Source organism: Pistacia vera, unplaced genomic scaffold (genome assembly GCF_008641045.1).
Source record: "Pistacia vera cultivar Batoury unplaced genomic scaffold, PisVer_v2 Contig284, whole genome shotgun sequence".
Lineage (NCBI taxonomy): Eukaryota > Viridiplantae > Streptophyta > Magnoliopsida > Sapindales > Anacardiaceae > Pistacia > Pistacia vera.
The window spans coordinates 815,639-832,142 of NW_022196095.1; the positions used below are offsets into that span (position 1 = coordinate 815,639).

Sequence of the window (16,504 nt, forward strand, 5' to 3'; positions counted from 1 at the left end):
TTGTTTACAAAGATTCCTATATAAAGAAAATGATATATCAATTTTTGGGTAGAGATCAAAATCTCTAAGAACCCTAAATCTTTCTCTTGGCCAAATTTCTTCTTCCCTTGGTGTGGATACTCTTTTGCTCAATTTCTCTTGAAATTAAGAATCTCCAAGGTTGCTAAGGGCTTAAGGTAACATGTTCTACCTTACTTATTTCAATTTGATTGAATTTTTTTTTTTTAAACTATGACTATACTTGTTATAGTATAATATGCATGATTCTCCATGCATCCATCTTTCAAATGGTATCAGAGCCAAGGATTTGATCCTTATTTATCTAAACTTGGCCCAAAAGTTCATGTTCATATGATGAAGAATGAGTTGTAATTTTTNAACTTTGACAAATTTTTTTATTTTATTTTAATAGGGACGGGCGTCCATATTATATGGACGGTCGTCCCTCGCATATGGACGCCTGTCCATATTTGTGGACGCCCGTCCAAAATTAATGGACGGCCGTCCCTAAACTTTTACAAACTTTTTTATTTTATTTTAATAGGGACGGGCGTCCATATTATATGGACGGCCGTCCCTCGCATATGGACGCCTGTCCATATTTGATGGACGGGTGTCCATGTGAGTGAACGGCCGTCCAAATTTGATAGACGGCCGTTCACTAGGAAAAAATTATAAAGAAATGGGAGAACGCGTTCCACTCGGCCGGTACAAAAATTTGGTGCAAATATTTCGGTGTCCGTAGTGTTATTGTTTCCAAAATACTTATTTTTTTGTTATTTGAGAAATATTAGTATAACTTTTTTAATTCTTTAAACCCTTTAAGTTTATTAATTTCATAAATACTCTCAACAAAAAGTTTAAAAATTAACAAAAACACTTCCACCCACACATACTTATCAGATTCTGGCAACCACCGTCAGTGGTAGCGGGAATCTGTTACAACAGCCTACAAACGATCGGAACTGGCTATTAATTCACCGATCTGGTATTTTCTGACCAGATCCAATTGGTCTGCATCGTAACACCATTTTCCAGCCAGATTCCAATGGTTTCGGCTAGAATCTAGCATTGTGGGTGGATGGGGGTATTTTTGTCATTTTATAAAAATTTTATATATTGAGATGTTTAGTTAAATTAGCAAACCTAGATTTTTTTTTTTATAAATTTTTAAAATTTATCTCGTAATACTTCCCTATTCAACTATCCAATATTATTCTTAAAATCTTATCCAAAATAATAAAACAAATAGACCCATAATTTAATAATAAAAAAAAGCATATTTTAGTCTTTTTACACGTTTAATATCCTATGTTAAAAAGTAAATGCAATTCATAAATAAAACAAAACAAACCCTTTGCAAATTTTTGTAGATATTTTTTTATTTAATTATAAAATTGAATGGTTTTATTAACATGTGGGGGTGTCGATATTACTTTACGAAACTATGGAGAGTCCATGTTATTATGCTCACAAGTATTTATATTAGCTTTAGTTACTCAAATTTTATTTATGATTTTTGTCACAGTAAAACAAAGAAAGAGAAGCGGATCGAGCGATCGGCCGAATTCTCTAAGGAGGGTGACCGCGTGGAGGCCGGAGCTGTTGAACTGTATAGGGAAAAATCTTACGGGCAATATTTTAGTAGAACCCTAGAGAATTGGGGAATGGCGGAATTCATGGACCTAGAGGCCCAAGACGGGGTGAGGATGGCATGGAACGTGCTGCCGGGAACGAAGCAAGAAGCAAATAACTGTGTGGTGCCAGTATCAGCCATCTATACTCCCATCAAGCCTTTCCCCACCATACCTGTTCTTCCTTATGCTCCTCTTCGCTGTCGTACCTGCCGCTCCATTCTTAATCCCTTCTCCATCGTTGATTTTGCTGCCAAGATCTGGATCTGCCCCTTCTGTTTCCAACGCAATCACTTCCCCCCTCATTACGCTTCCATCACCGATGATAATCTCCCTGCTGAGTTATTCCCTCAGTACACTACCATCGAGTACGAGTCCCCCGGTGATAAATCATCTTCGGTCCCACCTGTTTTCATGTTTGTTGTAGACACTTGCATCATCGAGGAGGAGATGTCTTTTCTCAGGTCCGCTCTTTCGCAGGCCATCGATCTTTTACCTGACAATTCCCTCGTCGGTCTCATCACCTTTGGTTCTTTAGTCCACGTTCACGAATTAGGATTTGGCCACATCCCCAAGTCCTACGTCTTCAAGGGTTCCAAGGACGTCTCGAAAGACCAGCTACTTGAGCAATTGAATTTCTTTCTCAAGAAGCCCAAGCCCTCTGCAGGTGTCATTGCTGGTGTTAGGGATGGCCTTTCTTCGGAGACCATAGCACGCTTCCTCTTGCCTGCCTCCGACTGTGAATTTGCTCTCAATTCTGTTCTTGAGGAGCTTCAGAAAGATCCGTGGCCCGTTCCACCCGATCAGCGCGCTACCAGGTGTACTGGCACAGCCTTAAGCATCGCTGCCACTTTATTAGGAGCTTGTGTTCCTGGTTCTGGAGCTAGAATCATGGCTTTTGTTGGTGGTCCATCTACTGAGGGTCCTGCTGCTGTAATCATTTTCTTCTTTCTTTTCTACATTTATATTCATATTACTATCCATTAATCATCTTTAGTAGTAGCAAGTAGTTGTAGTTTAATTCATGTTTTCGTGCTATGTGTTATTTATAGATTGTGTCAAAGAACCTATCCGAACCAATTCGTTCTCACAAGGACCTCGATAAAGATTCTGCTCCCAATTATCATAAAGCTGTCAAATTCTATGACGCTCTTTCAAAGCAGCTTGTACATCAAGGCCACGTTCTTGATCTCTTTGCTTGTGCTCTCGATCAGGTACATAGTGGAAAATTCTACTATATTTCGGAAGTATTTCTGTTGCATGACTCACTTGCCGTCTAGGTGGGGGTTGCTGAACTTAAAGTTGCAGTTGAAAAAACTGGAGGACTTGTTGTGCTTGCTGAAAGTTTTGGCCATTCAGTATTTAAGGATTCCCTTAGACGTGTTTTCCACTCTGGTGACTCTGATCTTGGACTCTCTTCTAAGTAAGGCTTCATTAATTTCAATTTTATATTATTAATTGTCTGCAGTTGCGAAGTGTATTCATATCCTAATTTTATATTTTCTTGTTTATCGCCCCTTATGAAAATTTGATTCTTGATCTGTTCAGTAATTTAACAGGATAACCAAGGCACTTTTACTTTAGGCCCAAAAGTCATTTAGTTTTAGTGTAATCCTTTTTTAACAGATTCAAATACATGTCAATTTGATTGCGTGCATAGGACCTGACTGTTTTTTTTTTTTTTTTTTTTTTGGGTGTTTGTCTGTTCAAGCATTATGGATTTAGTATTTTAACAGGAAATCCATCTTATTGTATCGTACTTTTGGCATGCAGTGGTATATTTGAGATTAACTGCTCAAAGGATATAAAAGTTCAGGGTATTATAGGCCCTTGTGCATCTCTTGAAAAGGTACATTTCAAACGGTTTATGTGGTTTCTCTCTTTTGCTGACTGTATTTGAAATTTATAGTCAATAGTGACTTTATGCAGAAAGGTCCTTTGTGCTCTGACACTGTTGTCGGTCAGGGGAGTACTAGTGCTTGGAAGATGTGTGGCCTTGACAAAGCTACATCGTTATGTTTAATATTTGAAATTGTAAAGAAGGATATTCCGGATGCCACTGCTCAGTCTACAAGCAATCAATTTTACTTCCAATTTTTGACTTAGTATGAACTCGCTACTTACTTGTCTTGGTGACCACTTGGAAAAGATGAAAACTTTTGACCCCTTATTGTATTTTGCTACAGTTACCAACATAATAGTGGTCAAATGAGACTTCGGGTTACAACTCTTTCAAGAAGATGGGTTGCTGGTCCCGGAAGCATACAGGCAAGCTCTGTTTTCCTCTTGTATGTGTTTCATTATTACATTTGGTTTCTTAAGGCACTCTTCATTAGTTAACTTGTTGCTTGTTTTGGTTAAAAGTAGTCTGATTGATTTAGTTGACACCTATTTATGCCTTGGTTGTGTGCATGGAAGTATGAGTAATGCTTCTAGTGTAGATATGGAATATTTGTGCATGATCTCAGGAAAGGAAAAAGAAAAAAAAGAATGAATGATATTGATAGGGTAACTATTTATTAGATGTGAATTTATCTATTACTCGAGTGCCGTGAAAATAGGTGTGATTTTGAAGTGCATCTTTTATTAGTAGCGTTATGTTCTAATATGCATATTCAATGATATATGAGGCATGAGATATTTATGTACTCTGATACACATTGTATTGTCTTTGGTAACCATGTGTAGGAAAACTCTGATTCTAAAGCTAATGAAATTTTTTTACAAATTTAGCATTAAACCTCTAGAAATAGGGACTTAGATACCGGCTTAAGAAACAAGAAAAGAAAGGTTAAAACGTATTGCTGTAGTCTCTATCTTGATATTGGTGCACATGCAAGTGAAGGCAAAATGGTTTTTGGATTAAAAAAAAAAAAAAAAAAAAAAAAAAAAAAAAATTGATTGATGGAATAACAATTGGAAGCTGAAATGCTACAGGAAAAAGGAAATCAGAAAGAGAAAGCCTAGGCATCACAGCTAGGGTACTAGGCTTTGAATCTAAGGTTCTTGAGCATCAAATATGCATGTGGGTGCATATATGTGCATGTCATGCCCTAACTTGTTAAAAATTTCAATTTTAGTGTGTTTCTAAAAAAATAGGAGTAAATTGTTTCATATGGAAGTTTACTAAACTTGCTTGCGTATTCTAATGTCACTTTTTATATTGTTTTTACTAATCTCCATGTATTTCAAAGGCTTTAGCTGGTCCAGTTTTACATTGATGTCTGTGAGATAGTTAAATGGCAGTCCTGTGTCACATCATATGTCATCTATTTTGTTTATGAATGTCATAGATATCAATAAGCAGTTTGAAAAACAATTAAAAATAGAACTTTTTTTAATTTTAATTCACAATTATCATAAAGTTTGTTAATGATTTTAGTTTTTAGCAATGTGCATCTTACGTTTGTGTGATGACAGTTGCAAACTGTTCATGGTATAGTGTTGAGGCATGATAACTTGGTAATGGAGACTGTATTTGTTAGATATTTGTACCCTTCTCCTAATACTTTACAGTTGAGGAAGCGATAATGTGATAAGAGGGCAATAATCGGCAGCTCTAATGTCATTATTAGACTTCTTAAAGTGGGCCCCCTATGTATGTCCATCATATGTGATCAGTTGAGGGAGTCATATAACTTATAGTTGTTAGGTTAGGTTGCTGAGGTTGGTCGGATTATCACTGACCAAAACTTTTATGCCAAAATACATTTGAACTAACATTTTCTGAAATCCTCAAATAAAATACCATTGGAGTTATGAAAATCTGTTAAAAATTATTGGATTGATGTTTTCTTTTCTTGAAAGACATGGATTGGCATTATCCCTTCATTTAGGTTGTTGAGAAGTTTGGATTTTTTTTTTCTTTATCCTTCTTATTAATATTAGCATCTTTTTCCTTCATGACTCTATTTGGTTTTTTTTTTAAATCATACTGCTTGTGGATGGCTTTCCAACTTTCTTTTTAAGGATTTTCATAGTATTTCTTGAAAGCACTTTATGGATTTATTTTTATATGCTATAGGACTTGATTGCTGGATTTGATCAAGAAGCAGCTGTTGTAGTCATGGCACGCTTAGTTTCTTTCAAAATGGAAATTGAGGTAAACCATTTAATCTGTGTAACTTATTATTTGGTTCATGTTATGTGATAAAGCAAATGCTGATAAACTTTGTGTTGACTTGTAAAGTACAAGATCTCTTTCTCACATTTAGTGCACATGTATTTTAAAGAACTATGGATTTCGTAACAGAAGTTAGCTACATAGGATTTGTTAAGGGTATCAGCTACTAAGAACAAAGTTTCATTGCAATAAGTACAAAAAGATTGAAAGAAGTCTATTGAACTGAATTCTTGTTTTATAACAGGAGTACAGTCTTATTGGTTATTTGTGAATAAACTGTTGGTAATTTGTTACATTTTAGGTCAATATCCTTTTGCTTTTCTTATAATTGCTGACATTTGTATTTTTGAGCCATTGTGCAATTAATTCACTATATGCATTCTTCATGAAGGCTGAGTTTGACCCTATAAGGTGGCTGGATAAGGCATTGATACATGTCTGTTCTCGATTTGGAGATTTCCAGAAGGATAGCCCATCTTCTTTCAGCTTATCTCCACGGTTTTCAATATTTCCTCAGTTTATTTTCAATCTACGGCGTTCTCAGTTTGTTCAGGTACTTAATCTTCTTTCTGAGTGTTATTTCATTCTTTTTTGGCTTCTAGTAATTCTTGAGTTTTATAATCTACAGCTCTAATTCTGATTATTTGTTTTGTTATAGGTCTTCAATAACAGCCCAGATGAGACAGCATACTTTAGAATGATCCTGAACAGAGAAAATGTTACCAATTCAATTGTGATGATTCAGCCCTCATTGATTTCTTATTCATTTCATTCAGGCCCTGAACCAGCTCTTCTTGATGTGGCTGCCATTGCAGCTGACAGAATTCTCCTCTTAGACTCGTATTTCACTGTTGTTATTTTTCATGGTGCAACCATTGCCCAATGGCGAAAGGCTGGATACCATCATCAACCTGAGCATCAGGTAGTGTATATGGAGTTTGACTTTAATGCTGATGGAGACAGAATACATTATTATTTACCACATGCATATGTTTCACACTGGCTTGCACATTGAATATAAAGTCCAATAAAATGTCTTTGCAATTAACTTTTGGGTTAATAGTTATGTCTGTATTCTTGCCTGAAATTAATCCTTTCTGTTCCAATGGATGTGCTCTATGTTCATATTACAAATTCAATCCTCTATTTGATGTTGCTTATCAATATATTATATAGGGATGGGATACCCAAATCAAGGTTTTTTTATTATTTATTTTTCTTATTTTAAAGTTTTCTTAATCTGGCAAAATTGGTGGGCCAAACCCTGACTGAACTATTTCTTCTAAATTATATTCTATCTTTGCAGGCTTTTGCACAGTTGCTGCAAGCTCCTCGTGACGATGCAGATGCAATAATCAAGGAGAGGTTTCCAGTTCCTCGTCTTGTCATTTGTGATCAGCATGGCTCACAGGTTGGTGCTTCTCCTCCTCTCTCAACTCTTTTCTATGATGGATGGCCTTTGATATTTAACCATGGATGTCTCCATTTATGTCTAGTCCTCACTTGTTAAATTTAGTAAGTTAGTTCATTCTTGGACTATAGAAGTATTTAGGTGTAAATATTCCTAAATCAGAGTCAATACAGATGAACACCATGCCTCATTTTGCTAAGCTTTGGCACTAAAGTTTGATTCTTGATGCATTGTTATTAATGCGTCTTTTTAATCTAATCGAGGGATTATAGGCACTCTTATCTTACGCAATATGTATAATATACTCAGTTTCAACAAGAATTATGTACTACATCAAAGCCCTTGTTTTCTTTGAAGTTTGGAGTTGGTGCAGACTAACATTCATTTTTCTCCAGGCCCGTTTTCTTCTGGCAAAACTGAATCCTTCTGCGACCTATAATTCTGATGCTCGTGTTCCTGGTGGGGACATCATTTTCACGGATGATGTTAGCTTTGAGGTCTTTTTGGATCATCTCCAGAGATTAGCAGTACAATAAAAGTATGAAATGGCTTTTTGCAGTTTTGTATAATTTGTCCCTGAATTTTTTTTGTACAGTTAATGCATCACTTTTTTTTTTTTTTTTTTTTGAAAAATTAATAGATATGTTTTCCGTTGGCTTTATAGTTATGAAAATACTTGTGTTTGATATCAATATAAATCAATGAAGAGTCAAGGCAGTAAATCATAATTATCAAAGTTACTTTTTTCAAAGCTGCAGGTTGATTCTAAATAGGATTGTTGTGGTTGTTTGTTTAGCAGTCTTATTAAACGGACACATAGATAATGTGGTATCTGAATGTTATCCAAAGTTTTTGCATTTAGAAGCAATGAATGTGATCGTGGGCAGCACTCCTCTCTAAGGGTAGTCTTACCGTCTTTGGACTGCCAAATAGTTGATTTGAAGCCCGTATCAAGGGGTTTGTGAAGGTGCTTCTGGAGGTTTGGTGAAAAGAGAACCTGAGTGACTCTAATAATATCTCCTACTTACAAAATAAGATCGGTTTCTATTGACTATTATAGACCTTTTTTCAAAAAATTTCCTTTTGGCAATGGTCCCATAACAATAATAATAAAGTATCAATTTTCACCTGTAGCCCTAAAGTTTAATTTGCGCAGGAATTTATAATTTATCCGGGCATTGCATACCAAGTTTCAACTTTCATGCATGAGGCAGTGGCAAGACATGGAACGTTGAGGTTCTTGTGTACTAGCATTCGAATTCGAGTTGAGAGAAAAGAAACTTCTATTAATCATAGAAAAAGTACCCAAGCAAAAAGTCAAAGTACGAACCATATTCACACAACTTCATTAGAATTGTTCTTACTTCTTAATCACACCTTTTGTTTGAACTGCCTGCTTATTTCATATTTTTCTTTGCAAACTATTCAAGCCACGTTTTCAAGCTTGCCAAACAAAAATAACAGATTGTTTCAATAACATCTTGATCCACGTCCCTGCAGCGAGAATATCTATATGAGCCCAGGATTCACAGAGATCCCTTTATGCGGCAGTATCCTGTTGGTCGCTTCTATTATTCGTCACTCTTGCTTTATATCTGCTCATGAACTTCGCTATAAACTCTGTGAAAGAGGGAAACTTTTATGTTAGAAAAATTACTGCGGCACATTTACTCTGTTTTTTTATTTATATAATCATAATTTTCTAAATCATGAATTGATATATAGAAACAATGGTAATATAGACATGGGCAATCGGTGGTAAAAACGAAACATCAAGTTTCAGTGAAAGTGGTTTCCAGGTTAGACTTAGGTTGCTAAAGGTAGTTGTCGAATCTCAAGAATTTTATTTTGGATGTATAAGGAGGGTAAGATTTATAAGGAGGTTAGTCAGTCTCCTCTTTGAAATAGTGATAAACGTAATCTGATCTTTGATTGTTTTACCTTCGATCCTCAAGAAATGTTGAACATTCTTTCTCACTGGATCGTTTAGCCTCTTTCCCATTTCCTCGTGTCGAGTACTGCGTGCAAAGACAGATGGCTTCTCGTCGTCAAGCATTCCTCCATCATCTCTCTGGAATAGAAGAGCACAAAATGTAGCTGTCATGATACCATTTGCATTTAATACGAGGAAAATAAAAAGGATATCAACTTGATAACTTAAACTAGAATTTTACAATATCTTAAGGGTAACGTTGATGTTCATACATTGTATTCATCATAAAGATCGTCAATACAACTGTGTAATCCCGCATCCGAATGCTTTTTTAGTTCTTCAACAAGAGACTGCATGCAAAAGAGATATGTTAATTTTATTGAGAGATATTTAACTTAGCTAACACTAATAGAGCCACTTATCAGAATTGAAGCTAACCTTGAAAATGAATTCAAGAGATACGTCGTGCTCTATTAGATTTTGAAGCTTCCCTCGGATGACATATAACCTACGAAGAAAGACATAATGACTAGTGACTAATTTCTATGAAAGTTGACAAATTTTGGAGTTACCCAAATGGAAAAATAGAAGTCTCTGTTCATATATGATTGTACGTGAAATGCATATGTGCAACATGCGCATTAAGGAAAAATACGCGCTTCTCGCAAAACTTACTGTTTTGGGCTTTGCTCTTCGATAATTTTCTTGGCAATATTTGTAATGTCATCTTCCCAGCCAGTCAATATTTCTTGGTCATCCTTAAATGGATAACTGCACTTATGTCATTGCATATCACATTTAAAATAAAATAGCCATATATAGTTAAAAAAAGAAAAGAAAGAAAGAAAAAATCTTTATAAATTGTTCATAAAACAGTAATTAATTTCCTTACTTCATCTGCCAAGAGGCCTCAAATGAGCGAATTGCTTGACGAAGATTATTCTTGGATTTGTTAGCAATTTTTTCAGCAAATTTATGTGGCAATTCTATGCCTTCTTGTTTAGCTATAAATTCCAGAACTTCAACTATCTAAACATGTAAGAGAAAACTAATCAGACTACCAATGTATGTTTATATATATATATATATAGTTATCTTAATTAATTGTACACCAGTAAACCTACCTCTTGTTTTGAAGGAGGAAAAAGCTGAACAACAGTGCAAAGCGACTTAATGGGTTGAAGCTTTGAGACATCAGAGCAGCAGAAAAAAATGTTATTTAACCCTTTGTGCCTTTCTAATAACCACCTGACGTATAGTAAGGCATCTGTGGATAGCTTGTCTGCTTCACATAAAAGAATTGCTGCAAAAGTAATTGGCAAATTGATACATGCATCATTTGTTTACCTTCGGAAAGAGCAATTTAAATTCAGAGAGCTAAAATTAAACGAAAGTTAATTAATCTACCTTTGCTGTTGTCAGGGTTTGACTGCAAACCTTTATTGGATAGCTTGCTTTGTGTTTCCTTCATAAGTTCAAGAATGACATGCTTTTCATATCCTTTTAAATCAGAGACATTAACTTCTATATGTTGGGAAGATTCCTTGACCTTTACTTTGATACTACCTATTAGTTCCCCCTGTGACACAAGTTTGAGGACCACAAGGTTACCTAATGAGATAATCTCAAGTAATTTTTGGAAGGTGAGAATTTAATCATTCAATTAAGTCAACGCAAGGTCTGTATAATTTCAAGCATTGATGACAAACAAGGTTAGTGATTTCGTTTAGAGTGATCTCAAAGTGCAAGGTTTTTAAAATAGCTAGCAACTAAAAGTTAATCAACGAAATAAAGTATAATATTATTATACAATGAAAGTTACCTTTAATTCAAACACCTTGCATACCTCCCTGGTCTGTAAAAGAGAAAACAAATGCATTATCATCAATATATATATATATATATATATATATTTTTTTTTTTTTTTATAAGACGAAAATATATAAATTCTTTATATAAATATGTAATACCTGGACTGTGTCCGGTCCGAATGCTTCTCGAAGCATAGCACAAATCATGGTTCTTTTTCCCGCCCCCGGTGGTCCTTCAAATATAAAATTTCGGCATCCTCCCTCTTCCACCTGGTACATTATTTCTTATTAATTAGGGTTTGTTCATGGACTTTACATACAGACATATAAGTAAGACAGGAATTGACATCTCACCAGATCCCGCAGTTGAATCACTTTATCTCGATTGCAAATAAAATCTTTTAAAGTTTTGGGCTGATACTTGTTTGCCCATATAAACTCCTTTCCTCTGTCTATTTGGATATTTGTATGTTTTGATTGGGATGTGAAGGTTGTGGATGATTCTGATACTCTCTCCCTCAATGGCTTCTCCGGATAAACGTCCTCTTTATCCAAATTCATCTCCTTAACGGAAGTTGATATTGTTGTCTTAGTTGAAGTAAAATAAGAAGAGGAAGTAGGACGATTATGTTTCTTGAGCGGAACAGAGGTAGTAGGATTAGGTGATTTAAAGGTAAAGCAAGAACTCCATTCTTGCATTTTGACCATGAAAGAGGAAAGAGAGCTGGAAGTAGAAGTGGCCATGGTGGTGGCATGACTTTCACGTCCAGGACTAGAAACAAATCTTCCACGGTTGATGACAAGGGATGCATCAGTGAGTCCTTTGTAGTAGGGACTGCATTTCGCGTTCTTTTCATCCGCAGTGAATTTATTATGAATAATAGGCGCGTGTCTTCTATTATGGGCCTCAAGACTCTCCTCTGTTAAGTCGGAATGCTTGGACGAGGAATCTGGGCTCTTTCTTCCAGGGATTATAAAGTTTCCAAGTCGCCAATACGAGAGTTTGGCGGTTGACCGAGCCGAGCAAACAGAGCGGTTCGAGGGAGGAGGGATCAAACTGTGAGTTTTGGCTGATGATGACGGGATGTTGGGATAAGATGATGAGCGTGGAATTGGTGATGGACTCGGCATCGCATTTGCAGAGCTATGTCTGCGATACGATCGATACTGGCAAATTACTTCAATATCAATTACTTTAAAAAAAATAATAATAAAAAAAAAAAAAAAAAAACTATAAAACACTCCTTCAAAGAATTGAAGTACGGACAGATGATGGCATGAAGGATGATGTGATGGGCAGTGCTTTTGTTGATTATTCCGAAGGATACCGCGATGAAATCAACGACTCAATTAATATTTATTTGCGGCCGGCAAGAACAATGGTTTGCAAATGAGGCTCAAACAGCTGGTAAAGATTCAACGATATTTTAAAATTACGTACTAATATTTCTATCTCACTCAATATGAATATATATGGTAAACATAGATATAAACAACAAACCATAGATGTCATTTCATCATCAGTCAAAAGAAAAGAAACTAGGTCTAGTGAATGTGGCACACTTGGCCTCCAGAGTTAACAACATTTTACTACTGTAAGGTTTAGAAGTGTCAATTTATTCAACAGGTTTTTAAAAGTGACATTAATTTTTTTTATTTGATGGTAAGGAGGTTAAAAAATATTTACTTCTTAAATTGTTTTATTTATTTTATTTTGATATAAACATAAACTTAATTTTGTATAATTTATATAATATTATATAACTAAAATTATTTAAGGAGCCACCCAAGACCCAACCCATGGCTTGGCCACTCCGCCTCTCTGTACGCAGTGATCCCTTCTAGTGAGCAATTCATTTAGAAATATATTAGCCATATGTATCATATGTATATGTATTTCTAGTTCTAAAAGAAAGAATAAATAGTTTCAACTTATATATATATATATATATATAAGATTTAAAACTGATTTCCATAGGTGGTTCAAGTGTCTCTGATTCGGGATTGAGGGATACACCAACCTTGAATGATTTATTATCGATAATTCATCAAAATTGAAGAATTATCAATGATAATTTAATAAACAACTTGTCCTCTTTTTCATTTTCTGTATGTATGTTTTTCTCTTCACATTCATTTCTGCCGCCACTTTCTTCATCAATTTTGAACTATTCTATGATCCTAAAGCATTTACAATATATAACATAGAATAAACAAACGAAACTGTATTATATAGATAGATACATAGATAGATAGATGAATGGATAAAGGTAACAGACAAGAGACAAACTCGTATATTATCAAATAAAGGGATATTACAGTTTTAAACCCTTTGTAACTGTCCCTGAGAGCATTATATACAAAAAATTTGTAGTGTTTTTTTACGTACATAGGATAATATCGATGAGGATTAACAAACTGGATTATTTGATTCGAAATTAACCTGTTGAATTGGACAGGCAGCCACCTACGTATAAAATATCTTTAATCATGTGTATTCACACTTGTACTCCAGTAAATAAGAAAATCGACCAAACCGATATTAATTATATAAGTTTATACGCTTTAAAAAAAAAAAAAAAAAAAAAAAAATCTTGGAATGCAATATTGTAGCAGTTATTATTTGTTTATTTTAAGTACATCAATTCCATAATATAATAACAGGAAATTTACCCAAACAAATTCGTGACATATAATCTTCATATATGGTAGTATTTTGACTGACATTAAATTTATTTCTACATGATAGAACAAGCATTTGGATTTTCATCACTAAATAACTGGGGGGCGTAAACGTAGTGTACAAAATATGGAGCATTGCTCTCCTTGCTTTTAGCCTCCACCTTTACCTCTTCTTTGAATTCTATAATTTTGGTTGACTCTATGGATTTGAATTCAACTTTTTCCTTTTCTTTCTTTTCCTCTATTTTCTCCGGTTTTGAAGTTACGATCTCTGCGTGTTTGTGCACCTTCTTCCGCAAGTATGATAGTAGTTTATCAGACTCAATACTTCCTTGGACTGTCACAGTTTGAGCCTTCATATCAGTTTTAACTATGTGAATCCCTGCATTTGTAATGAATATATTAACCTTGCAGTATATGTGGCACATACATAATATGATATAATCCATTAATAATACCTTGGTGCTTCAGTAATTTTTCCCGCAGATCATGCTCACATTTGTCGCAGTGCATATGAACCTTCACTGATGTAGAGCGTATAATAGGCTTCAAATAAAACAAAAAAATTAATAGCTGTTACACAGATTTAACTAGTTAATTTTGGGTAGATACATTTGCTTAGTGATGGCCATAATCAGAATTGATTTTATGCGAAATCCATGAGCTAGCTAGCTAGATAAATACCACGACTTACCTCTTTTGTTTCCTTGGGTTTCTTCTGATCGATGCCAGCACTCTCTTTCTCCAATTTAATTTGGGGTGATATCAACTCGACCTTTTTCTTACTTAATTTTTCGATTAACTTATGAATTTTTATCACATCGATCATGCCCTTGGCCTTAATCTCGCTTTTCTCAAAATCAACGTCTACACTCCGAATCCCTGTTCGATCAGCACAAATTAAGTGATGATTTACGTGTATTGTTATATTTTTAATTTTAACCACGACTATCAATAAATTTTACGTACCTTGGGTTCTCAAAAGAGGCCTTCTGATCTTGCGAGCGCATTGTGGGCAGTGCAGGTTAACTTTGTATACACCAGTTATAGCCCTAACATCTTTCTTCTCGTCTTTTGCTGCCATTAGTTAATTTTTCAGCAACTAATACTCGCACTGAGATTGATTTGAGCACTATGAAGTATGAACCGTAATGAACACCTTAACAGCATAATTAGAAAGAGAAAGAGTAACGTGGTAATGGCTTTGCTTCAAGGAAGTTAATTATTTGTTGAGGGTAGTTCAACAGCTATTTGAAATTTGCGGTTGCAGGTATGACTCCTGTCAACGGTTTTATTTCTTTTTTTTTTACACAATGATACCAAGTTTAGGTGTGTGTATATATATATAATTTTTTACAAAAAATCTTCTGGTTCTAGACCTTTTGTGTTTCGGCAAGTTTAAGAGTATACCAAATTATTATACAAAATTTAATTTATTAGGTAAGTTGTTAGTTCAAATGGGAATATGATTATTATTCACTGATAAATTGCATCAAACGCCATCTGTGAAATAATAAAATAAAAAGAAACACATGATCACAATATTGGAAATTAAAAAGATACTACTTCTATGCTCTTTTCGATAGGTCACATAACCAAAATAGAGGCTTCAATCTCATCTTCAAAGAGTAGAGACTAAAAATTGGCGGAGAGGAAGGGAGCTATTGGAGAGAAAGACGAGTCTCTAAGATCAACTTGTATTGTATGACGCATTCCAAATATTAAATTTTGCCATAACTACAACACGGATGTCAATCAAATTGTTTGCTTTATATTTTGATGTGAACAAACTTAATACACTTATTATAGCAAGAATTATATGGGCAACAAGGAAAATTGAGTAGAAATATATCTACGTGGGTTGCATGACATTACCTTTAAGGAGGGCATGCAGAAAATTAACCGTCAATATGAAAATACAGTCACTACAAAAAAGAAAAATTTGGTTGGGTTGTGAAAAGATTTTGATTATATAGTTGAGGGAGTGGTGGTGGGAGGAGATGGAGACGTTACATCAGGCAAAGAATTGATGGCATTATCATCGTGGAGATTTGAGGAAGAAAGACCATGCTTTGCTGTCTCCCTCTCTGCCTTCATGCCAGCCTTTGCCACATGTAACCCCATTTTTGCTTCTGCCTCTCTTGCTAACCTAGCCTCATGAGCTATTTCCATTCTGGCTTTCGCCAGTTCCTTCTCGGCCTACAGTATAACATTATATAAACAAATTTAATTTAATTTAATTGAGTTCAATTCCAATATAAAACAGCAAGTAATATGTTATTTAATCAATATATGTCCTATATACCTTCTCCTGAGCCTTTGTCTCAGCTTTGGCCTTGCGCATGGCGCTGATATCCTGTAGCTTCTCTTTCACAGCCTGCATTTTCCTGTCTCTCAAACAATCTCAATACGGTATACATATATAATTAATCAAATTCCGTCAACTGAAATATATACTAGTTTAGCCAACCAACAATTCCTATATATCTATGCTCTATGCATGACACATGTCATTCCTATGGAAGCTTAATTCCTTGTGGTATAGTAGAGGACCAATAATCTAACTATTCAAGAGGATGATTCTAATGTCCGGTTCTCAAGTTCCCAAAAAAAAGGGGAAAATGGAAGTCGATAATTCTTAATTAGGGCCCAAAAGGGGTTTCTATAATGATCAATAAAATGAGTGGAGTTATTGAAGGTCACAAAATTTTGATAGAAAAGGAAGTCCCGTACTCCCTAATAATCATTTTTGTTGATGCTTGATTTTGATACCAACTATTCGCACATGTGAAGTGCTAAGCGGATTTAGAAATCACACGTGATATGGAAGTGCAAAAAGAGAGATGGAGCGGGTAATGATTTTTAAAGTGGTTCAGATGCTCTAAGGCGAGTCATACGTCCATTGTGATT

General features: G+C 35.0%; 3 protein-coding genes across 3 annotated transcripts; 1 reads left to right on the top strand and 2 right to left on the bottom strand.

The window, feature by feature from the left end:
* Nucleotides 1-1,503: 1,503 nt before the first annotated feature.
* LOC116134248 (protein transport protein SEC23) lies at nucleotides 1,504-7,882 on the top strand. Its single transcript, XM_031419919.1, has 11 exons — nucleotides 1,504-2,567; nucleotides 2,687-2,848; nucleotides 2,915-3,057; nucleotides 3,408-3,483; nucleotides 3,564-3,739; nucleotides 3,821-3,902; nucleotides 5,659-5,736; nucleotides 6,149-6,310; nucleotides 6,416-6,679; nucleotides 7,064-7,168; nucleotides 7,564-7,882. Exons 1-11 carry the CDS (start codon nucleotides 1,668-1,670, stop codon nucleotides 7,702-7,704), a joined length of 2,289 nt encoding a protein of 762 aa, XP_031275779.1. The 5' UTR covers nucleotides 1,504-1,667; the 3' UTR covers nucleotides 7,705-7,882.
* A 684-nt stretch (nucleotides 7,883-8,566) lies between these two features.
* Nucleotides 8,567-12,043, bottom strand: LOC116134227 (replication factor C subunit 3-like). The gene is made up of 11 exons (XM_031419899.1): nucleotides 11,267-12,043; nucleotides 11,072-11,182; nucleotides 10,924-10,956; nucleotides 10,509-10,680; nucleotides 10,226-10,404; nucleotides 9,994-10,130; nucleotides 9,777-9,872; nucleotides 9,540-9,609; nucleotides 9,374-9,451; nucleotides 9,110-9,239; nucleotides 8,567-8,788 (listed from the first exon to the last, which is right to left on the bottom strand). Exons 1-11 carry the CDS (start codon nucleotides 12,041-12,043, stop codon nucleotides 8,709-8,711), a joined length of 1,863 nt encoding a protein of 620 aa, XP_031275759.1. The 3' UTR covers nucleotides 8,567-8,708.
* Nucleotides 12,044-13,562: 1,519 nt separating this feature from the next.
* On the bottom strand, nucleotides 13,563-14,773 carry LOC116134332 (heavy metal-associated isoprenylated plant protein 4). The gene is made up of 4 exons (XM_031420017.1): nucleotides 14,564-14,773; nucleotides 14,289-14,476; nucleotides 14,053-14,140; nucleotides 13,563-13,976 (listed from the first exon to the last, which is right to left on the bottom strand). Exons 1-4 carry the CDS (start codon nucleotides 14,676-14,678, stop codon nucleotides 13,651-13,653), a joined length of 717 nt encoding a protein of 238 aa, XP_031275877.1. The 5' UTR covers nucleotides 14,679-14,773; the 3' UTR covers nucleotides 13,563-13,650.
* Between the last annotated feature and the right edge of the window lie 1,731 nt (nucleotides 14,774-16,504).